The 17,803-nt window shown below is 40.7% G+C and overlaps 1 protein-coding gene across 5 annotated transcripts in view; it reads right to left on the bottom strand.

The window, feature by feature from the left end:
* The window catches only part of RNF144B (ring finger protein 144B), an 84,134-nt gene that overhangs the window by 10,330 nt on the left and 56,001 nt on the right, over positions 1-17,803 (bottom strand). For all 5 annotated transcript variants that reach the window (XM_052697639.1, XM_052697642.1, XM_052697640.1 and 2 more), the window contains 2 exons: positions 13,426-13,530; positions 6,853-6,913 (listed from right to left, as the gene is read on the bottom strand). In XM_052697639.1, the coding sequence (XP_052553599.1) occupies positions 6,853-6,913; positions 13,426-13,530 (166 nt within the window). The remainder of the gene's footprint in view (positions 1-6,852; positions 6,914-13,425; positions 13,531-17,803) is intronic.

Here is a 17,803-nt window from a genome sequence, read left to right as displayed (position 1 = left end):
CTTTACTAAAGGAATGTGGGCTTACAAGAGAAACCCAGACAAATCACATTCACTGCTGGGTTGTCTACTATGTACTGCTTTACACTGCTCAAGTCCCTGCAGTGAAGCCAAATGCTCCCAACCCACGGAGCCTCCCTAGAAAAGGGCTGTCATGCTGTAAGGAGCTATCTGCATCTCCTCTTGCCCTGGAAGCTTTCTGATACCAGCCTTGAAAACAGCAATGCATAGAAATACCTGACTGTGAGATGTCAATAGCCATTACAGAATTATTCTGTACTTTCAGCTGATAAAATATTGTCCCACTTGTAACAATAGGCTACACAATGACCTCTGAAATATGTTCTTTGGCAGATTTTGCTGAAACAGTTGAACTCATTTCCTTCTATGCACACCCCTTTCTGCACTGCTCCTCTGCAGGACATTGCTGGCAACTCACACTGAAAGGGGCTGCTGGATGGATATCCAGCACAAGCTCCAGTCGGCATGATAAACAACTATATCAATTCAGATCCAGATATCCACAAAGTAGAAACTGTACAACTACAAATGTGTTCAAATAAGGAGAACAGTAGATACACAATCAGTACATAGATAAAACATTATCAGTAGACAGATAAAAGTAGATACATATGCATAAACACTTGGCAGAAGGACATCCCTCAGCCTTTACAATCCACTGAAACTGAGTTATCTTCTACTGTGTCAAACATCTGTGTTCTGCTTCTTTAAAGCTAGGAAGAAAAATATCTCTCCCTAACTGAAACAAATGAATTTCAAATTAATCCATTGGTAGCTCAGAAACAAAAGAAAGAGACAAAACTACCGTCTGCAAAATTATTCAAATATTTGGGGTGATTTTTGACAAATGGAGAGTAAGTTCTCAACAATCATACTAGCAAAGCCACAAAGCAGATGGAACACTAACAGTTCTAATAGTTGAGAGCAAACACGTAGGAGAGAGCTCCTCTGCTCAAGGCAAGCTGAGCCTCATTCTTTTTTGAGGATATCAGACAGTCCCATGTTTGGATTTTCATTTCCATGGATGCTTTTCCAACCTATATGCATAGCAGTGGCAGGGAGAATACCTGGGAGATGAGGTGAATACAGCAAAGCAGTCATTGACCGTTTCTATCTTAAAACCTACCTCACTCTTTTGTGCAGAACATAGAATACTTCCAAAAGGGCTCTGCAGGAAGACCTAATTCAGGTTATTCCAAAAGTAGAACTTCAACATGAAATGAGAGAGACAAAATTTTGAACCTGTTCCAGTCTCCCAGATTTAAAGTTGGCACGATGAGTCCCTGTGGTATGGGATAACATAGCCTTGCTGTGCTCATTTATCTTCCACCTTCCTGTCCAGTTCTGCATGACACTTACAGTGAGGAACCTAGTAAGGACAACCAGCTGATCTGCTGCCTGAAGGGCACACAAGTACTTACTCCAACTGAAGGTAATATTTTAGTCTGTCCTCTGACAGATGTGGAGACTTCACATATCCACGGCAAAGGCTTTAACCTATAATTTAGAATGTGCCAGCAAAAACACCCGTACTACCTGATTTGTAAGCCACTCATGAATTGAGTTCTCTTCTTTCTCCTTATTCTCTTACACATGCTTCCTCTACTCTCAAAAGCAAACAAATATTTTGCCAAAAACAGCTTGTACTTTCATTTGCGGGGAGAAAAGAGACACAGTGATGGGCAAGCCATCCAAGCTTCTTTCAGAGATGATGCTCTGAACTGGGTAAGCCCATGCCCTACTACTGACTGTTGCATTTCAGTCTTCACACAGTATTTCTGATGATAAACAGCAGTTAAAGGAAGAAAAACTCCAGTGCCTGCAGTATGCTCAATTTTGGGAACACAAATTCACCTATCCTGTTTTTGGATGAAAGACAGGATGTCTGGTTTTGACATTCAATGCAAGAAGGGTTGTAAATCTTACTGATTTTTACAGATTGGTTGCAGCAAGATGTGATGCATGAAATGAAATGCCCTCTGCTCCCACTTCCTCCATTTTCACAAAGAACCTACAGATGGTATTTTGCAATCCATGCTGTCTCATGCTGTTTGCTTTACCATGGAGCACAAGTGAAACCAGAAAAATAAATAAATAAACACAAAGGAGCAGTCAAAACAAGGAAAGAATTTATTATTTTACTCTGATGAGATGTTCAATCTTTTGGTTAGGGCTGTTTCTCTCTTAAGCCTTTTCCTTGTCTCCCCACAGCCATTTCAGCCACACTCAGCCCACTTTCAGGAAGAACGCTTTCCCAAACAGTGCCTGTGACAGGCAGAGATCTGGACAGTTTTCACAAAACATACAAGCAAGCAAGATGTGGGAGGCAAAGATGGGAAATGCAGCATCCTGAAGAAGAGAGAATATCTGGCTTCCAAGAGGTGCCTACTGAAAAGATGAGCCCATGCCTTCCACAGAATATTAGGAATATTTCCCTTTTGATGGACTGTTTTTCCAGTAGGCATACAGTGGAGTTTCACATCATCTTTCACTATTGGGCAACTGTCATAGAAATATGAGGCATATGTTTTAACCACATCCTATTCTTCTATTTTGTTATTTCTGATGGCCACATCAACTCCATCATAAACATACATGCAGTAATTCCTGATTTCTTCTATTAAGATAAATTACATAGAAGCCCTGTGGCTAGGTCATGACTGCCAGCATGTAAGTTAAAGATATGTAAGAAAGCTGATTTAAATCTGAAAACATCTGTGTTCTAAGAACACAGCACAAGAAGACTGGATGCTTTGAGTACATTCATTATCAGATGAAGAAAGAGCATATAGGTATAAAATTGTATACCAATTATTTCCCACAAACTTTTAACCCAATATTATCTGTCTATTGTAGATAAGGTAATAGAGAGGAAAGATACATTAAAATAGGTAGCAAATATAGGAGGCGAGTAAAACAGCTTTGGGATGTATAAGTTCTTCAGGTCATCAAAATTCATCTCAGAGTCACAGAATCATAGGGGTTGGAAGGGACCTCTAGGGATCATCACGTCCAACCTCCTGCTAAAGCAGAGTCTGCAGGCTCTCACCCAGGAACTGGACTGAAGCTCTCCTAAGAAGCTAGCTCATCTCCTCCAAGAAACTCAGTCTTACAGAAGATTCAGCTCCCTTGCTGATAGTTGCTAACAATGCTTAAATGTAACTTAGTCATTGGAAGCTCCATCAAGATGTAGCTCACATCAGCATCCCAGCCATCGCAACTTCTCTTTAAAACAATCCTCGTTCCCCAGAACTTTGCTCTTTTTTCATATTTAAGAGCCTACCCTGAACCACAGAACCCACTTTCCATGACAAACTGAAAGGATTGAAATTTCTGAACTTTCCATCGTAAGGCTCATGTTCAGCCCTGGGTAATTTTTATGTCCAGTCTGAATGTGTCAAATGTTTGGAACTGAGAATCACGTTCAGAGAGCAGATTGTTTATGAAGGAAAGGCCTTTCTTCGTGGAACAGCGTTGGGGTTTCCAGAGGCAATAGGCAGGAGGAGTATGAAGAAATAAACAGGAGAATTTGGAGATGTTTCATAGTGGCATTCTCATCTTTTCTACATGGTTAAGCACTGCTAAGGTTCTTTTGTTGGCCACAGAGCTCTGTTCTCTTTTACTACAGTGGGCATGTTGAATTCAAGCTGGGTTTTTCCCTTCTAACTTTCTCCCTGCATATCCTAACAACTTCTTTGTGCTCTCTGCCCATCCCTTTTTCCACAGAAGGTAGACTCTTTTTTTCTTCTGGATCCTCAGAAAAATTTCTCTGTTCCACACTTATCTTCTCCCCCACCAGCTCATCTTATGGCACAGGGGAACAGCCTTCTCCTGCACCTCTAAGACTTTCTTCTTGAGGAGAGAGCAGCCTTCCTGGAGCCCTTTACTCTTCATGACTGAATCCCAAGGAACCCTCCCTACCAGCGTCCTGAATATTTTGAAGTATGCCCTCCAGAAGTCCAAGGTAGCAGTTTTATGTCTCCTCTCCTGACCAAGAATTTGGTTATTTCAAACACTTCTAATAAAGCAAACGGGGTGCTGAAGCAAGATGGAGCACACAAAGCCCTTATTGCAAGAGAAGCTGAGAGCAGAAGTTGAGAGTAGAAGAGACTATATTCAGGAACTTGAAGGGTTTGAATACAGGGTTTTGTTGATCAGAACAAAATTAATGCAGGACAGTGTAGTACCTGTCTATTCTAAGAATCAGAATTTGGCCTACTGTACTTTAAAGAGCAACATCTGGAGAACATATTGCTTTAGATTTCTTTCCCTTACCACGCTGACTTCTCAGAAAGACAGAAGAAAAAAAAAGAGAAAAAAAAATCCCAAGCTAACTCAAACTAGCTGTTTCCAGTGCCATGTCTGAAGAAAAACTGAAAACTAGGAAGAAAACAGAGCTCAAAATATTTCACAAGTAAATTTTCTCTTTATTTAAGAAACCCTAAAAGGCTGATTAGAGCAATGCTACTAATACACCATCTTGCAGCTCTTTGAAACGTTCTATGTCATTAAGCAATTCCAATGATTTAATGGACCTCTGAAGATATACTTGGCTTGGCTTCTGGCTGACATCAGCTCTGGCCATCTGGTTGCATAATGACTGAAGTTCATGAAAGCCTATGGCTGAACACAAATACCAAGGGACTACATTTGCTGTCAGTTCAAGGAGCCACACTGAGTTTGCCTTAGGCCTGGTGTCAGAATGGCTCACAAAGGTACCTAGTGGTTGTGGCTGTTAGGAGACCATGAGAGAGATTAGGGCCAGACAGCAGCAACCCAGCTTTTGCATATCATGAGATTTGAGAATGGCTAGGTTGTACAAACGCTGATGAAAACACAAGCCACAGATCAGATCTCATCTGTCAGGAGTCCCAGAGTCAGCAATCAGTGCCAGCAGTGCCATCAGCAATGCTTATTGCAAGATTCAGAAAAAGATAATCAGGCCAGCATTACTGAGCTGGGGTCAAGTCTGAGAAGACAGCTTCAGGCAAGCAGAAGCAAATCAGCCAGGCTCAACTGATGACCCAAGAAAGGCCAGTCCTAGGGGCAGTGCTAAAGCTGGGATGTACAAAAGGACCTTGCTGGGGTGGCATTAATGCTGGTGGCCAGGTTACAGTTTAAGTTATCAGTAAACTGGCTTCATTGCTAAGAACACACAAGGCCAAAAGGCTCACTTTAAACCTGCTGATGAGTTTTACTCATCACAGAGGAGAAAGGACAGATCTTAGAAACATCATGAAGAGAGGAAGTAGAGGTGTAGAGGAGATTTGTAAGACTTAGGCAAGAAAGAAAAGGGAAGGAAGATTTAAAAAATAGGCAAGTTTCAGGTTTCTATGAGTGGGAGGCAATGAAAAAAAACCAAACAAAAATAAGATGTAACAGGGAATTGAACAAAAGATCATGAGTTCAGCTTTGTCTGGTTGTAGAGGAAGAGATACCAGGAAATCCTTAGTTTCACAGTCTTCAGTCTCTTAACACAAAAGACTTTATACAAAACAGATAAATGCATTTCAAGAATGCCTCTCTTTCTTTAATACGATGATATAACAAGCTCTGAATTTTTCTGTTCAGGTTTGTAGGCGAGTGCTTTGCTTATGAACAGGGGGAACTTCCTAATGAATTAAGAGTAAAAGAGAAGAAGGTAGAATTTGAGATAGAACTAAAAAATGAAAGCTGCTCTTGGGATTTTTTCAAAAGTATTCAATATACGTGCAAACCACAGCTACAATCTGCATCTGCCCATGAACTCCAGGGTACATTTAGGTGCACTCATTTTGCTGGTTTTGTGCTTCATGGTCATCTCACTGAACTTCAGGCAAGATGAGATTCAGTAAAAACCCACACATTCTTCTATTTGACCATCTTTTAAAGTGCATTAATATACATTAATGTAAAACTCTGCAATTTCAAACATATTCCCAATTCATCTGCATCTAAGCATGCATCTATAGGATGATAAAAATACAGTCTTTAGAGGAAAGACAAGCAGAGTCAGGGCAGACCAGTAAAAAATACAGTGCAAGTTACCATGGCATGAGAACTTACAAAAATACTGCAACTTCTAACTGGGGCTTTCCAATTGGAGTCAGTCTTTAAAATCATTGTGGGACTTCATCTTTCTGACTGGCAAGCATCTTTTTCAGCCTTGGCTCAGACCTGCCTCCTGAATCAGAATGCTGACCGCTGGCGTACCTCTGACCTTCAATTACAAACCGTGTTATTAATATGCCATTACTCAGTAATGAGGGGACCAATGATCCACCAGGAAAAATTTAAAAATACTAGAGGAACACTCACAAGGCTCCTCCGTGAGAAAAAATCCCTTTCTAGGGGTGTTTGCAGAAGTTCCTATCAGACAGCAGGGTCCATCTCTCACAGTTTTGAAGATCCCCAAACTGGAAGATCCCCTAGTAAAGGATCATGTGTGCTCTGCACCACAGCATCAGTCTCTGGCACCTTGTCTCACTCTACTATCACTTTTCTCCCTGTACAACCACTGCCTCAAGGACCCAGGCTGAACACACTGCAGGAAGGGTGACAGTGTTTCGGGCACACAGTCTGAGTGCAAAATGAGTGCTGCCCACAAGTTTGAGTAAAAGGATGATATTTCAGTAAAGTGCCACTGTTGATTTTGTTTTACCAAAATCATTTCAAATTGGCCTGTGGACTTTACGACTGCAGTTAAACAATTTCAAAATAATGATATTTTCTCCACCTCTTCCTTAATTTACCCAATGGACTTTGTCTTAAGGCAGAGTGCTTTAGAGTTTGTTATATTACTGCTTCCACTGACATTTTAAAAACCAAGGTAACAGAAACTGAAAAGTTTCATACCACGTTCAAATTTCAGCTTCTTGAATAGCTGAAACTGGTCAACTGGTACCAAATAGGCAATCTGCAATGAGAAACAAAGAAAAAGCATTAGAAACAATTAGAGACTTGAGAAAAATAAACACCCTGTTCTACTTTTCTGCTCTCCTGAGCCAGCTCTCAAATTCACCTTCTTTTCCTTCTTGCATTTTACCATCACACCCATCCATACCTAGATTTCCTTCTCCAAAGCGTAAAGGAGTAATTAATCTCTCCTACTTCAGCCCCATAGCCCAGTAGTTCACTCACGTCCTTCTAACCATGCACAGGAAAGCCTTCTTTGTGGATGGATTCTATGTTTACTATAAAGTTTTATTTCATGTTTGTTTAATGCATCTGAAGGTGACAATTACCCAGCCTTGGAAACTGAAAACCGTTGTTCATGGACAAGAACACAGGCCAAATGAATGGCTGCTCATGCACGTCTCCCAGTCTTTATGGCAGGGGTCAGATCAGACTCAGAAACAGTCTCAGCCCTACTCAGGAGTCCATCCAAACACCCCTTCCCCTGCCTTGCCTCGAACACTGCATTCAACAGATAAGGAGCTTGAGCAGAAGCAAACTGCCCACATAGCAGGTGGCAAAGTGCTGAAAGAATGCGAGCGCATCCAGATGTCTCCTCTTCCAGACAAGAAATTAATCAATTATTCATTGCTACATTGACAGGTTTTACAACAATCTTTTTTAAATCTTTTTTTAAAGCTAAATTAAAGTTACAATAAAAACCTATGAAGAAAATGAGAGGCTAGGACTCTCTTCTTCTGAAAAGATCTTGATGTGAGACTTATTGGAATGGCAGGAGTTGAAATAAGTTTTCTTGTTTTTCTATACTTTGTAAGCAACAGATAAAATTCTCTTGTCAGAGCATCAGAATACTGACAGTTCTCATGAGAAATGGCAGCTCCCATCTGAAATAAGAACATCCAGGGTAAAAAGGAAAACTAGGGAGGCTCACTACCACTAAAGTCTCCAGTTGGACCCTTGCCGAGTGTTCCGAAAGACTGCCCAGTATGGTACAATAACGAGAGGTGCTATTACTGTGCAAGAAACAGAGCAAAGGAAGGAGAAGGAAAGCACTGAACTGAGTTCTGTTTACACAGGGGCAGACTGTTCCTTGTAACTTGGGCAGTGCTATAAGCAAGAGCCAAGGCAGAACAAGTTCCCTGCTTTTGAATGCTGGTTATCACAGTGGTAAACAGAATTCCCTGCTTCTATTCTCAGGCTTTCAAAGGATATGCAAGGAGGCAATAAATAGAACTTTAAAGGTCTTCCTTCCTTTCACACCCATATGAATCAAGCCTTGATAATGCCACAAGAGGAGAGTTCATCAGGGCAAGTGCTTCTCCCTTTTCCACATTAGCAGACACACAGCAAGGAAAGATCCTGAACCAGCAGCACCAAGAGCCACTTGCAAAGGGCTGCACTGCCCATCTCTGCTGAAGTTGCACTCACAGAGGCAGCATCTAACTTTGCTAAGAGTGCAAAACAGATCTAAGCTGGGTTGTGGTTTGCAGGGAGATCATATGGAGGTTCAATCTCATGGCCAGAAATTACGCTCACTCCTTTCTTTTTCAGCTACCATATTCAATAACCTAATTGTGAAATATTAATTTGTTTTCTCCACCAAGGAGCTCATTTAATGATACATACATACATACAAAATGACTCTCTCATTTACTTCTCTTGGATTGATATAAGTAAATAACACGTACAACAATTTTAATTTTGACCCTGAAAAAGATAGGTCAACATTTTCTCACCTTCCTCCTCATTTTACCATTTCAATCACCTCCAGCAAAATGCAAACCAATTTTCAAATTAAAAATAAAAACAGTATTTTAAACTGACAGTCGATGGCATTTTTGCTCAGCTGTGTATGGAATACAACAGTGAAGAACTCTAAGATTTGGGTCACCATCCCATTTCTGTATCTCTTTGCAAAGTGCTGACAGATTAGCACTGGTGTAGACCAGGTATTCACACAGATGGAGGGACAAGAAATAGAAACTGTACTAACTGCAAAGGTACTATTCTCCTCACTGAACTCATGAGGCAAGGGGAAAACCCAACTGCCTGCTTCACAGTATTAATCTGATTAGAATTACATATACATGGGTCACTGGCATCAGCCCTATGAGCTGCAAAACAGAAGAGGCATCAGAGGCAGCGAAGCACAATCCACTAGAAATTATCCCAGTGAGTACTACATGGGAAGCTGTCGAATGCACTCAAGACCTGATTCATAGTACTGATTCCCAGCTTACGCTGGTGATTGCATTTGTACCAAGTAAAACCATTTCAAATTGTGATAAATCATCCTTTCTTTAGATTAGGGATATTAACTGTTCCAATTAAATCAACTGAGTGAATTCCCAAGAGAGACAGGAGTATTCGAGATGCAAGAAGTGTGCACAGTTGAAGAGGACTGCATCAGCATCAGATGCTCCTTCCACCTCCTACTTCTGGGAACAAATCCAAAGCAGTTTCATTTATTGTACTTTTTAGAGTGCAAAAGGACAAACATCTTGTCCAACAAGATTGCTTTTAAACTTCCTTTTTTTCATGTAACCAGTTAATTTGAAAGAGTCTGGTGGCAAAACCATTGCCTTCCCACCATCAAAACCTATTTATTTCTACTTTAAAACAAGCTATACTACAAGCAGCTGCTACCTTAATGTAACAGGCCAAGATATGATCTAAGATTAGACTTGATTTCAAGCACTCCCATGGAACAGTTCCTCCTATTTGAATGTACTGTTTGTCAGAACAAAAAGCTGGCAGGGAACATACCAGTTTCAGCTAGATTTTATTATAAACACAAAACAAATCAGGGGGTTCAGAAAGCATATTTTTTAAGCACCTAAAGGTACAATTTTCTAGTTCAAATGACTTAAGTTTTTTAAGAATAAAAAACCTGAAATGTTTTCCTCCAAGATCCAGAGACACAGTGCTCTTGTTCACCAAAAGCTGAGCCTTAACTCCCAGCATCTCATATTCTGCAAATGAGTAGTTTACTCCCTAAATACTGATGAAGTCTTTAGCTGTTCTACAAAGTCGCGTTCCAGTTCTTCAGACTTGCTCATTTCTTCATGAGAAATATGGGAAGAAATTGTATTACACATTTAAAATGTTACCCAGAGCTTTTGCCCTCACCTGTCAAAAGCAACACAACAAGCACGTGTGTCAGAATCAAGTCCAGAGCAATCCAAATGCTCAAATAATTTAGTACTGAACAACAGGAATGCAAGAATTTTGCTCAAAGGACAAAGCATACTTAATTCACAGTGAAGGTATTAAAGTAGGTAAACAGAAAACACTAAAGAAACACTACACACCTTGAATAAAGACCTTGACAGAAAGTAGTAAATAATCTTCCATAACTACTACATATTATAAGTTGCTTATAAGCTTTATTACAAATTGTTCAGCTTCCTTAGTGAAGAGGACTCAGCCCATTGATATCAATGGAAAAGCTTTTCTTCACTTAAAATTATGCCTAAGTTCACCTTATCTCCCTTATGCAGGATAGGGCAAAAGGCATTTGAAAAACAAACAAGACAACTGTGTTGACTAACATAATTAGACACAGTTTAGCCCAAAGTATGGAACCAATTTAACAACGTGTCTGTTAAAGGGATAATCCATTTTATCTTTACACTGTAGCAGCACCTGCTAGTACAGGCAACAGCTACAACAATTTCAGAAGAATGCCTACTTCCATACACTAACATCTACCAAAAGAGAAACTCTGAAATGCATAAATGTAAGTGGCTTCAAAGCATACGCTACTGGACAGGTGAGAAAGTGGTTGCCAGGGTTGTGTCTTTTCTCATGGCATTGTCCTGCTGTGGAACTTTTACCTGCCAGAGAGCAAACATCCAGACCTTCTGGAGACAAGGAGACTGATACCTTCACGCCTGAAGTTTCAGAGTGTGACTGTATTCTGCGCTTCTGTGCCAAACAATAGCCACACTTACAGATATTCTGCACCATCTGAATAAGGATTTGTGTAACTAACAGCTTTTAAAGGCCACATTTTCAGTCTTTACAGAAGAGAACACAGAATGCTCATGCATAATTTGCAGTCTGATCATGCAGATTATTCATAATCTATTATTTCAATTGTTCTCGCTTTATTGGTTCCTAAGGTTTTCTTTACTGAAGTATTTAGTAAAATATGTAGGTCACTCCAAAAGTAATGCCTTTTCTTTATTTCCATGGAAACTCCAACAACTACAAAGTGCACAATAACAGTATTTGATAGAGCGAATTCTCAGCTACAAAACACTCTTTTTCAGCATAGCCACCACTGTTAGCTATACGATTTCACCAGTGATGAACAAGATCACTACTGCCTCACTGCGCTTGTATCCACAGTTCAGTCTCCAGAAACATTCAGCAAGCATCAATAAATGTCAGTAGGTGCTGCTCTTTCCACGTGAGGGAAATGACACACCTTTGCTTTGGATGCACTTCCATGTCAGATGCCATTTTGCCAGGCTGCCCCTCTGCAGTTATCTCACATAAGACAACGAAATGCATCAGAATATTTGTGGGAAGGTTCAACCTCTACTGCCACACCACCGACATTCACCTCTGATGTCATGTGCCAACATAATAAAACAGGAAGCATTACTTTTGCAGCAGTCCTCATACATGAGCAGTTTGCTTTAACCAGACTGGGAACTTGTTTGCTTTTCAAGCAGAAGGTTTGTGCTTCAAGAGAGCTGGCAAGAGGGACTGTTAGAATATTAATTCATCCACCAGACATTAACGCATGTCTTAGGTAGTTTGGTCATTCTACCTTAGTCCTAAAAAGCACTCAAGGATTAAGCTAATGGTCTGTTAATACTTAACCCTGGAGTGCCCTTCTGCTTATTAATGGGAAATACATTCTTATAATTCCTATAGCATCATAGCCCTAGTTTATCAGTGCAGAATTCTTCCTAGCATTTGTTCATTTTCTTTAAAAGCAGCGTTTTCAGTAAACATTGGTTGCCTTCAGTGTGGTGCAATAGGTAGGAATGACATTGCTATGCCCTTTCTGCATTTACTGAAAAAAAGAAAGAAAAAAAAAAAGGAGGAATGGCAGCAGCTGATTTCTTTCCACAGTAGCTGGGTTTGGCCAAAGGAAAATCTCATCCCATGGTTAATGGAATTGAGTTTGCTACTTAATATCACATTCCCGTCAGAAAGTAATCACATCTCAAATATTTGTGAGAAATAGCTTAGCTACTATGATCTGATCTTGCAGCTTTTACTGCACAGCACAAAAATTTTTGAAAGAAAAGACCACAGGCCAAATTCATCAAGGAACTGTGCTGTCACTGATTGCATTTGAACAGAATTATACATCTCTAATACAGTTATGCCACCTGTACAAACAGAGCTTAAAGGAATGCAGAAAATAATAAACTGCCTTTCTTTAGTTCTGAGACGGAGGCCTGATTCTCCTTGATTTTGTTCCTGTGCACAACTGCAGAGAGAATGCACCAAACAAGCCAAAAGACTTTAGTCTTTCTTTTCTGCTTGTATTCCTCTGCCCAGCAGGGGTTTACCTGGCTCACAGAGCAAGCAAGAATAGCTGCAGGGCAGCATCAGATTTATCCACAGTTTTATACTGCTTTCTAGATGAGCAGAATAGCCGGCATGTGTGGTTCCAGACACACAGTCAGCAGTTCCTCCCCATGTTACAGGCTTGGCACTAAGCCCAATTCAGAAACCGCACAAGCTCTAAGTGAGCCAGAAGGCTGTTTGAGTGCTGCTGGGAGGCCATTAGGAAGCCTTCTAGGGGCCATTTACAGCCCCTTGAATCCCCTCTGCCCCAAGGCGTGCAAGGTCTAAAGCTACATTTTCCCTCCACTTTTCTGCCTCCAACTTCCAAACTGAACCTTCATGTCACTCGGGGGATTGTGCATGTGCCAGATGTGCAAACAGCTGTGCCCAAACCTCATTTAGCTTCTGAGCTCTCCATTTCTACCATCTCTGCCCTGGGAAAAAAGAGACTTTTCTCTTAGGTCTTAAGAGAAACTGCTGTGCAGATACCTTTCTTTCAATGCAGTTTTACCGTCTCATGTATTTATATTGGGCCACAAATTGGTTGCTGCTGCTCATTATAAACACAGAAGAAAACGTGCTGGCTTTGTGTATAATCAGTTTGTGTTGTTGCTCTTGGGTTTGAAGAGGTGCTGGAATTGTAGTGTCTGTAGTCATATCAAATCTAATTTAACTGACAGCACTAATGGAGGCTCAGCAATTCTAGGCTACAAGGTATTCTGGTTAAGTCACCTGCACGGATAATTCAGAGGTTGTCTGGATGCCAATTAAGCCTTTCCTCAAGGCACAGATGGAAAAAGGAGCAAAACCCTTGAAAAACATCTGTTTGTTTCTAGTAGTTCCTGTCAGTCAGGCTTCTTGCCAAAAGCTCATTAAAGGTAATTAAAGGGAGGAAAAAGTACATGATCATATTTATTATGTAGATGAAGAAAAGAACTTTGGGGTTTTTATGCTTAAAAAAGGAGAAAGAAGTGTTAATACCTCAGCTTCTTGTAGGGTCCCATGGTTCACACAGAGCATGTCTGGACAAGTGATAGGAGAACCACAACCTTCTTGAATGGCCAGCTGCATGTACTGTTTCAGGCACTAGAAATAACAAAAGAAAAAGAACTTAGAGCCTATATGTTAGTAGCATAGCAATGCTAGAACTTCCACACAACTACCACTTTCACTGCCTTAATTGGCTATCCTGTAGCTCCAGCACACAAAAAGCATCAATTATTGTAAGTGTGAATGCTACAGGTCATTACATAGGAAAGAATGCAACACAGAACAATTAATTACGTGTGACTTCATCTGCTGAGTATTGCGTTTATCCAAATCAGCAAGTCAGACCCTTCAGCACTAACTCCTACACTCTGCTCAGTCGAGTTCGGTAGATTATGCAGGGGGATCCTTCATATTAATTAAACAGGCTTCATTCTTTTGTCTTTCCTTTTGCATTCTTAATTCAGACTCTCAGTCAGCAGCCTCCATTTACAAGAAAGAGGCTACTGTTCTCAGCTCCATAAAAGGGGGAGGCTTAGAAGGTTACAGGAGGTTATAATCTGCCCGACAAGATGTGCAGTTATCAGTTCTCCCTCTCAAGGCTCCGCTGAGATCAGGTAACTTCCAGGATTTACTATGATTTATCATCAGCCTCTGGTCCATTCAGAAAGAGTTTTAGGTCTGTTTTCAGCACAGACACCTTCCTAGGAACGTTTCAAACTGTTTGATGACACAAAAATGGCAGACTTCTCCACTCCAATGTCAGCATCCCCACCTTTTATTAGGCATGCCAGTTTCAAATACACGTAATTTGGACCTTGGGGCTCCACAATTCTTTTGCCTATTTAACGCATATTAGACCACCTTCAGTGAAGTCACGAAACAAAACTGGGGCAATGGACTGACGCACAGTGCTCTAATTTTATCTCCAAAGTACACAGGCAAGTAAGTGAACTTGCTTCTAAATAAAACAGAACAACCACCTCCTTGAACAAAATCAAAGAGCATGCAGTAAATGGCAAATCACTGCTAACAAAATTACAAAATGTGGATTTCTGGCATATTTTGGTATCGGCTTGCATGGTTTATTGTAAATGAAAACCAACTTGTTTTATGAGTGCAGGTCTAAGCAAGCTTTGTTCTCCACAGATCTATTACATGCTCACATGGTAATCCTGTCCTCCTCATCAGATCTGCCGGCTTCTTCCCTCTGTTGCTTTGTTCCTTTTCTCCCTCCCTGCTCCTGTCCACTGAGGCCAGCTGCAGCACTGGATGCCTCTGAATTAAAGGGTCATTAGGGCTTCTAATATGGGCTTTCCTGATTAAATACCTGACCACTTTTAAGAAATGCAGTGCAAGGTTCTTAAGATCTGCCAACCTTAGGAACAGGGCTCTTCAGGTACCTGGGCTCTTCATGTCTTGCTCTCTGCCCTCATAGGAGACTTGATTACCTTCTGCATCAAGACCTATGGCAACATTTGGGGAAGGGGAAAAGTTCCCCTCTTGTCAAAGCATTTAGTCTGCCTTAGTTCCTCAGCAACCATGAGAGAACAGCCTTTTACTTTCACTGAGATCCTGCCTTCTGTCTCCTCTGCGGTGCTGCCTGATATTGAGTAATTTGTTTTGACAGCATGGTGCAGTGGATTTGTATTTTGGGGGCAGCTCAGGTCAGCCGGGTACAGAGCGAGGACAAAGGCTGAGGAGTTCCTGTAGGCCTACCAGCAGCCCAGAGCCTTGTTCTTAATTTAGACTTCCAGGACTGACATTTAACCTCTCCTGCCAACATGGCCAGGAAGTGCTTAAGGAACTTCCAACAACAGCATGGGGTTTGAATTGAGCTTCTATGTCCTCTATCTGAGCCACTAGGGACACCACACCAGGAGAACAGGGGTTTCTGGGGACTGTTAATGCACGGGGATTCTCCTTCACCCACTCACCACTTGACTGTAGATAAGGATAAGAAGTTAAGCCTTCTTGCAATACTTGTAGAGGGTGCTGTGCTACAAGAGGGTGATTTGGATATATTTCATAACAGATCTGTGCAGTGCCATGGAACTTCACCCAAAACCTACATCTTAAATAGTTTTATAGCTATTATAACTTTCGCCTCAATTTTCTGAGCTTGGAGAATGTATTCTGGAAGCAATTCAAAAAGATGATGGAAGGACTTACAGGAAGGTTTTTAACAGGATGATGATTTTTACCTAAATCTGTATGTGAAGATTTGAACTTCCTGTGCCCTCTTTCATTTTTAGCAGAAAAAAAAACAAAAACAAAAACAAAGATCAGACAGTGGAAAATAACTAAAATTTCAAAATACGTCTCCACATTAACAGCAAGACAGTTTTTTAGAGAGGTTTGATTTTATTTACAGTCCATCTACTAATTTAGCTACTTAGTTGAAAAATGGCAAACAAAGCAACTGAATTGACATACCAATTGTATATGTGATGAAAAGAGGATTCACAGTTTGTACAATGAATTCATTTTCTCAGCAGTCTGTTTTCCTACACTATGAAGAATTCATTACATAAATGCAAAATATAAGACTATTTCTTCATGCTTTTTGTCTAAAAAACTGTACGTATTACATATTTATATTACATACATTTAATCCTCTACAAATGCAGGTAGGACAAAGGTACTCTGTGATACCAGAGTTCCTTGAAAGGATCATCATCTTGACATCCAAGAAATCACCTCAAGGACTCAGAATCACAGAATCACAGAATGGCCAGGGTTGGAAAGGACCTCAAGGATCATGAATCTCCAACCCCCTGCCACAGGCAGGGCCACCAACCTCCCCATTTAATACCAGCCCAGGCTGCCCAGGGCCCCATCCAACCTGGCCTTGAACACCTCCAGGGACGGGGCATCGACAGCCTCTGTGGGCAGCTGTTCCAGCACCTCACCACTCTCTGTGTAAAGAACTTCCCCCTGACATCCAACCTAAATCTTCCCTCCCTCAACTTAAAACCATTTCCCCTTGTCCTGCTGTTATCCACCCTTTCAATGAGGTCTTAACACCCTTGGGCTTACACTCTCACCAACTTACCACTGTGTAGTGATGTACAAGCACAGAGAGCAGTCAGTGGTTGAGAACCTGTGACTTTTGGTGAGAATTTGTGACATGGAGAGCTACGCTCTTTGTGGCCCAAGTCACCTTCAGCAGGCTTCCCACTAGCAAGTGAGGTTTCCACAAACTCCTCATGTAGTCAAGGCACAATGGCCAAGGCAGCAGGATTAAAAACCCACTGAGGTCTCTTGCAGAACAGGTTTACAGCTTGCTGCCTACAGATGAAATCTGAGATCTGGCTCCATTGCATTTGCTCCATCAAATAAATGGCAGACAGCAATCAAAGGAATTTTAAGTCCTGTACTTGCAATTGTACCCTGATTGGTTTAAGCTCATCTTCACTAAGGTTTTGCTCACCAAGCACCTTTGTGTTCTGGGATACGTTATAAAGCCTGGATGCAATCAAGGAAGAGCGGCTGATTCAAATGTAATATCACTCCACTAGTAAAAATTGGTACACCCAAACAGAAGGTTTTGTGCTGATCTAACTTTACCAATCAAGTTTTGCTCCTGCTGGACTGTCAACTTTAGTGAAAATAGTTCTAGAAATCTTTTTTTTTCCTGCCTGATACTCATAATACGTAACATTATCTCTTTCAAATAATTTGTTCTCTAAGCATTTTGAGGAAAAAGTTTTTCACATTAAGATGTTACTGTTTTTCAGGCTACCATTCTGTCATTTACTAAAATAAGGTCAATGTCTATTTGCCTACTTCAAAAAAGTGGTTCTCATGAGATATACATCTAGAAGGTTAAGGCCTGTAAAGTACTTAGATCAAATTATAGTACGTGCAACATGGATGCATTATTTTTATAACAGTTCTACATTTTAACTTAAGAATGAGATGAAAGTGTAATTTCAGTATTACATTTCTAGGTAATGATGTGCCAAAAGCATTATATCTTTCTCACTGCAAAATTTTATTATGATTCTATTCAAAGCCACTTTCTGATAATATCTCTGCCAGAGAGAAAAGACAGATCTCAGTCATTCCTACATACTACTTTTTCGAGTACCCTGACACGTTCTATTACCTTGCTCTTCTCCCACTTGCACACAGCAATCCAGCTGCCTAAATCATTGGTTTGGATGTTAAGGGATAAAAGGAAACTGTGTATGTGATATGGCAAAATTGAACAGGTAGCACTATGAAAGTTGGAGGGATGGCCATGAAGAAGAAAAATTGAATTAAGTTGGAAAGGATCTTTAAAAATCATCTAGTCCAACTCCCCTGCAATGAAAAGGGACATCCACACAGTCCACACAGTTTTGGACACACAGTCCAAAACAAATTT

The sequence above is a fragment of the Tympanuchus pallidicinctus genome, unplaced genomic scaffold (assembly GCF_026119805.1).
Source record: "Tympanuchus pallidicinctus isolate F22 unplaced genomic scaffold, pur_lepc_1.0 scaffold31, whole genome shotgun sequence".
NCBI lineage: Eukaryota > Metazoa > Chordata > Aves > Galliformes > Phasianidae > Tympanuchus > Tympanuchus pallidicinctus.
The sequence above is the reverse complement of the archived record's forward strand: the minus strand, read 5'-3'. Positions and strand labels throughout refer to the sequence as shown.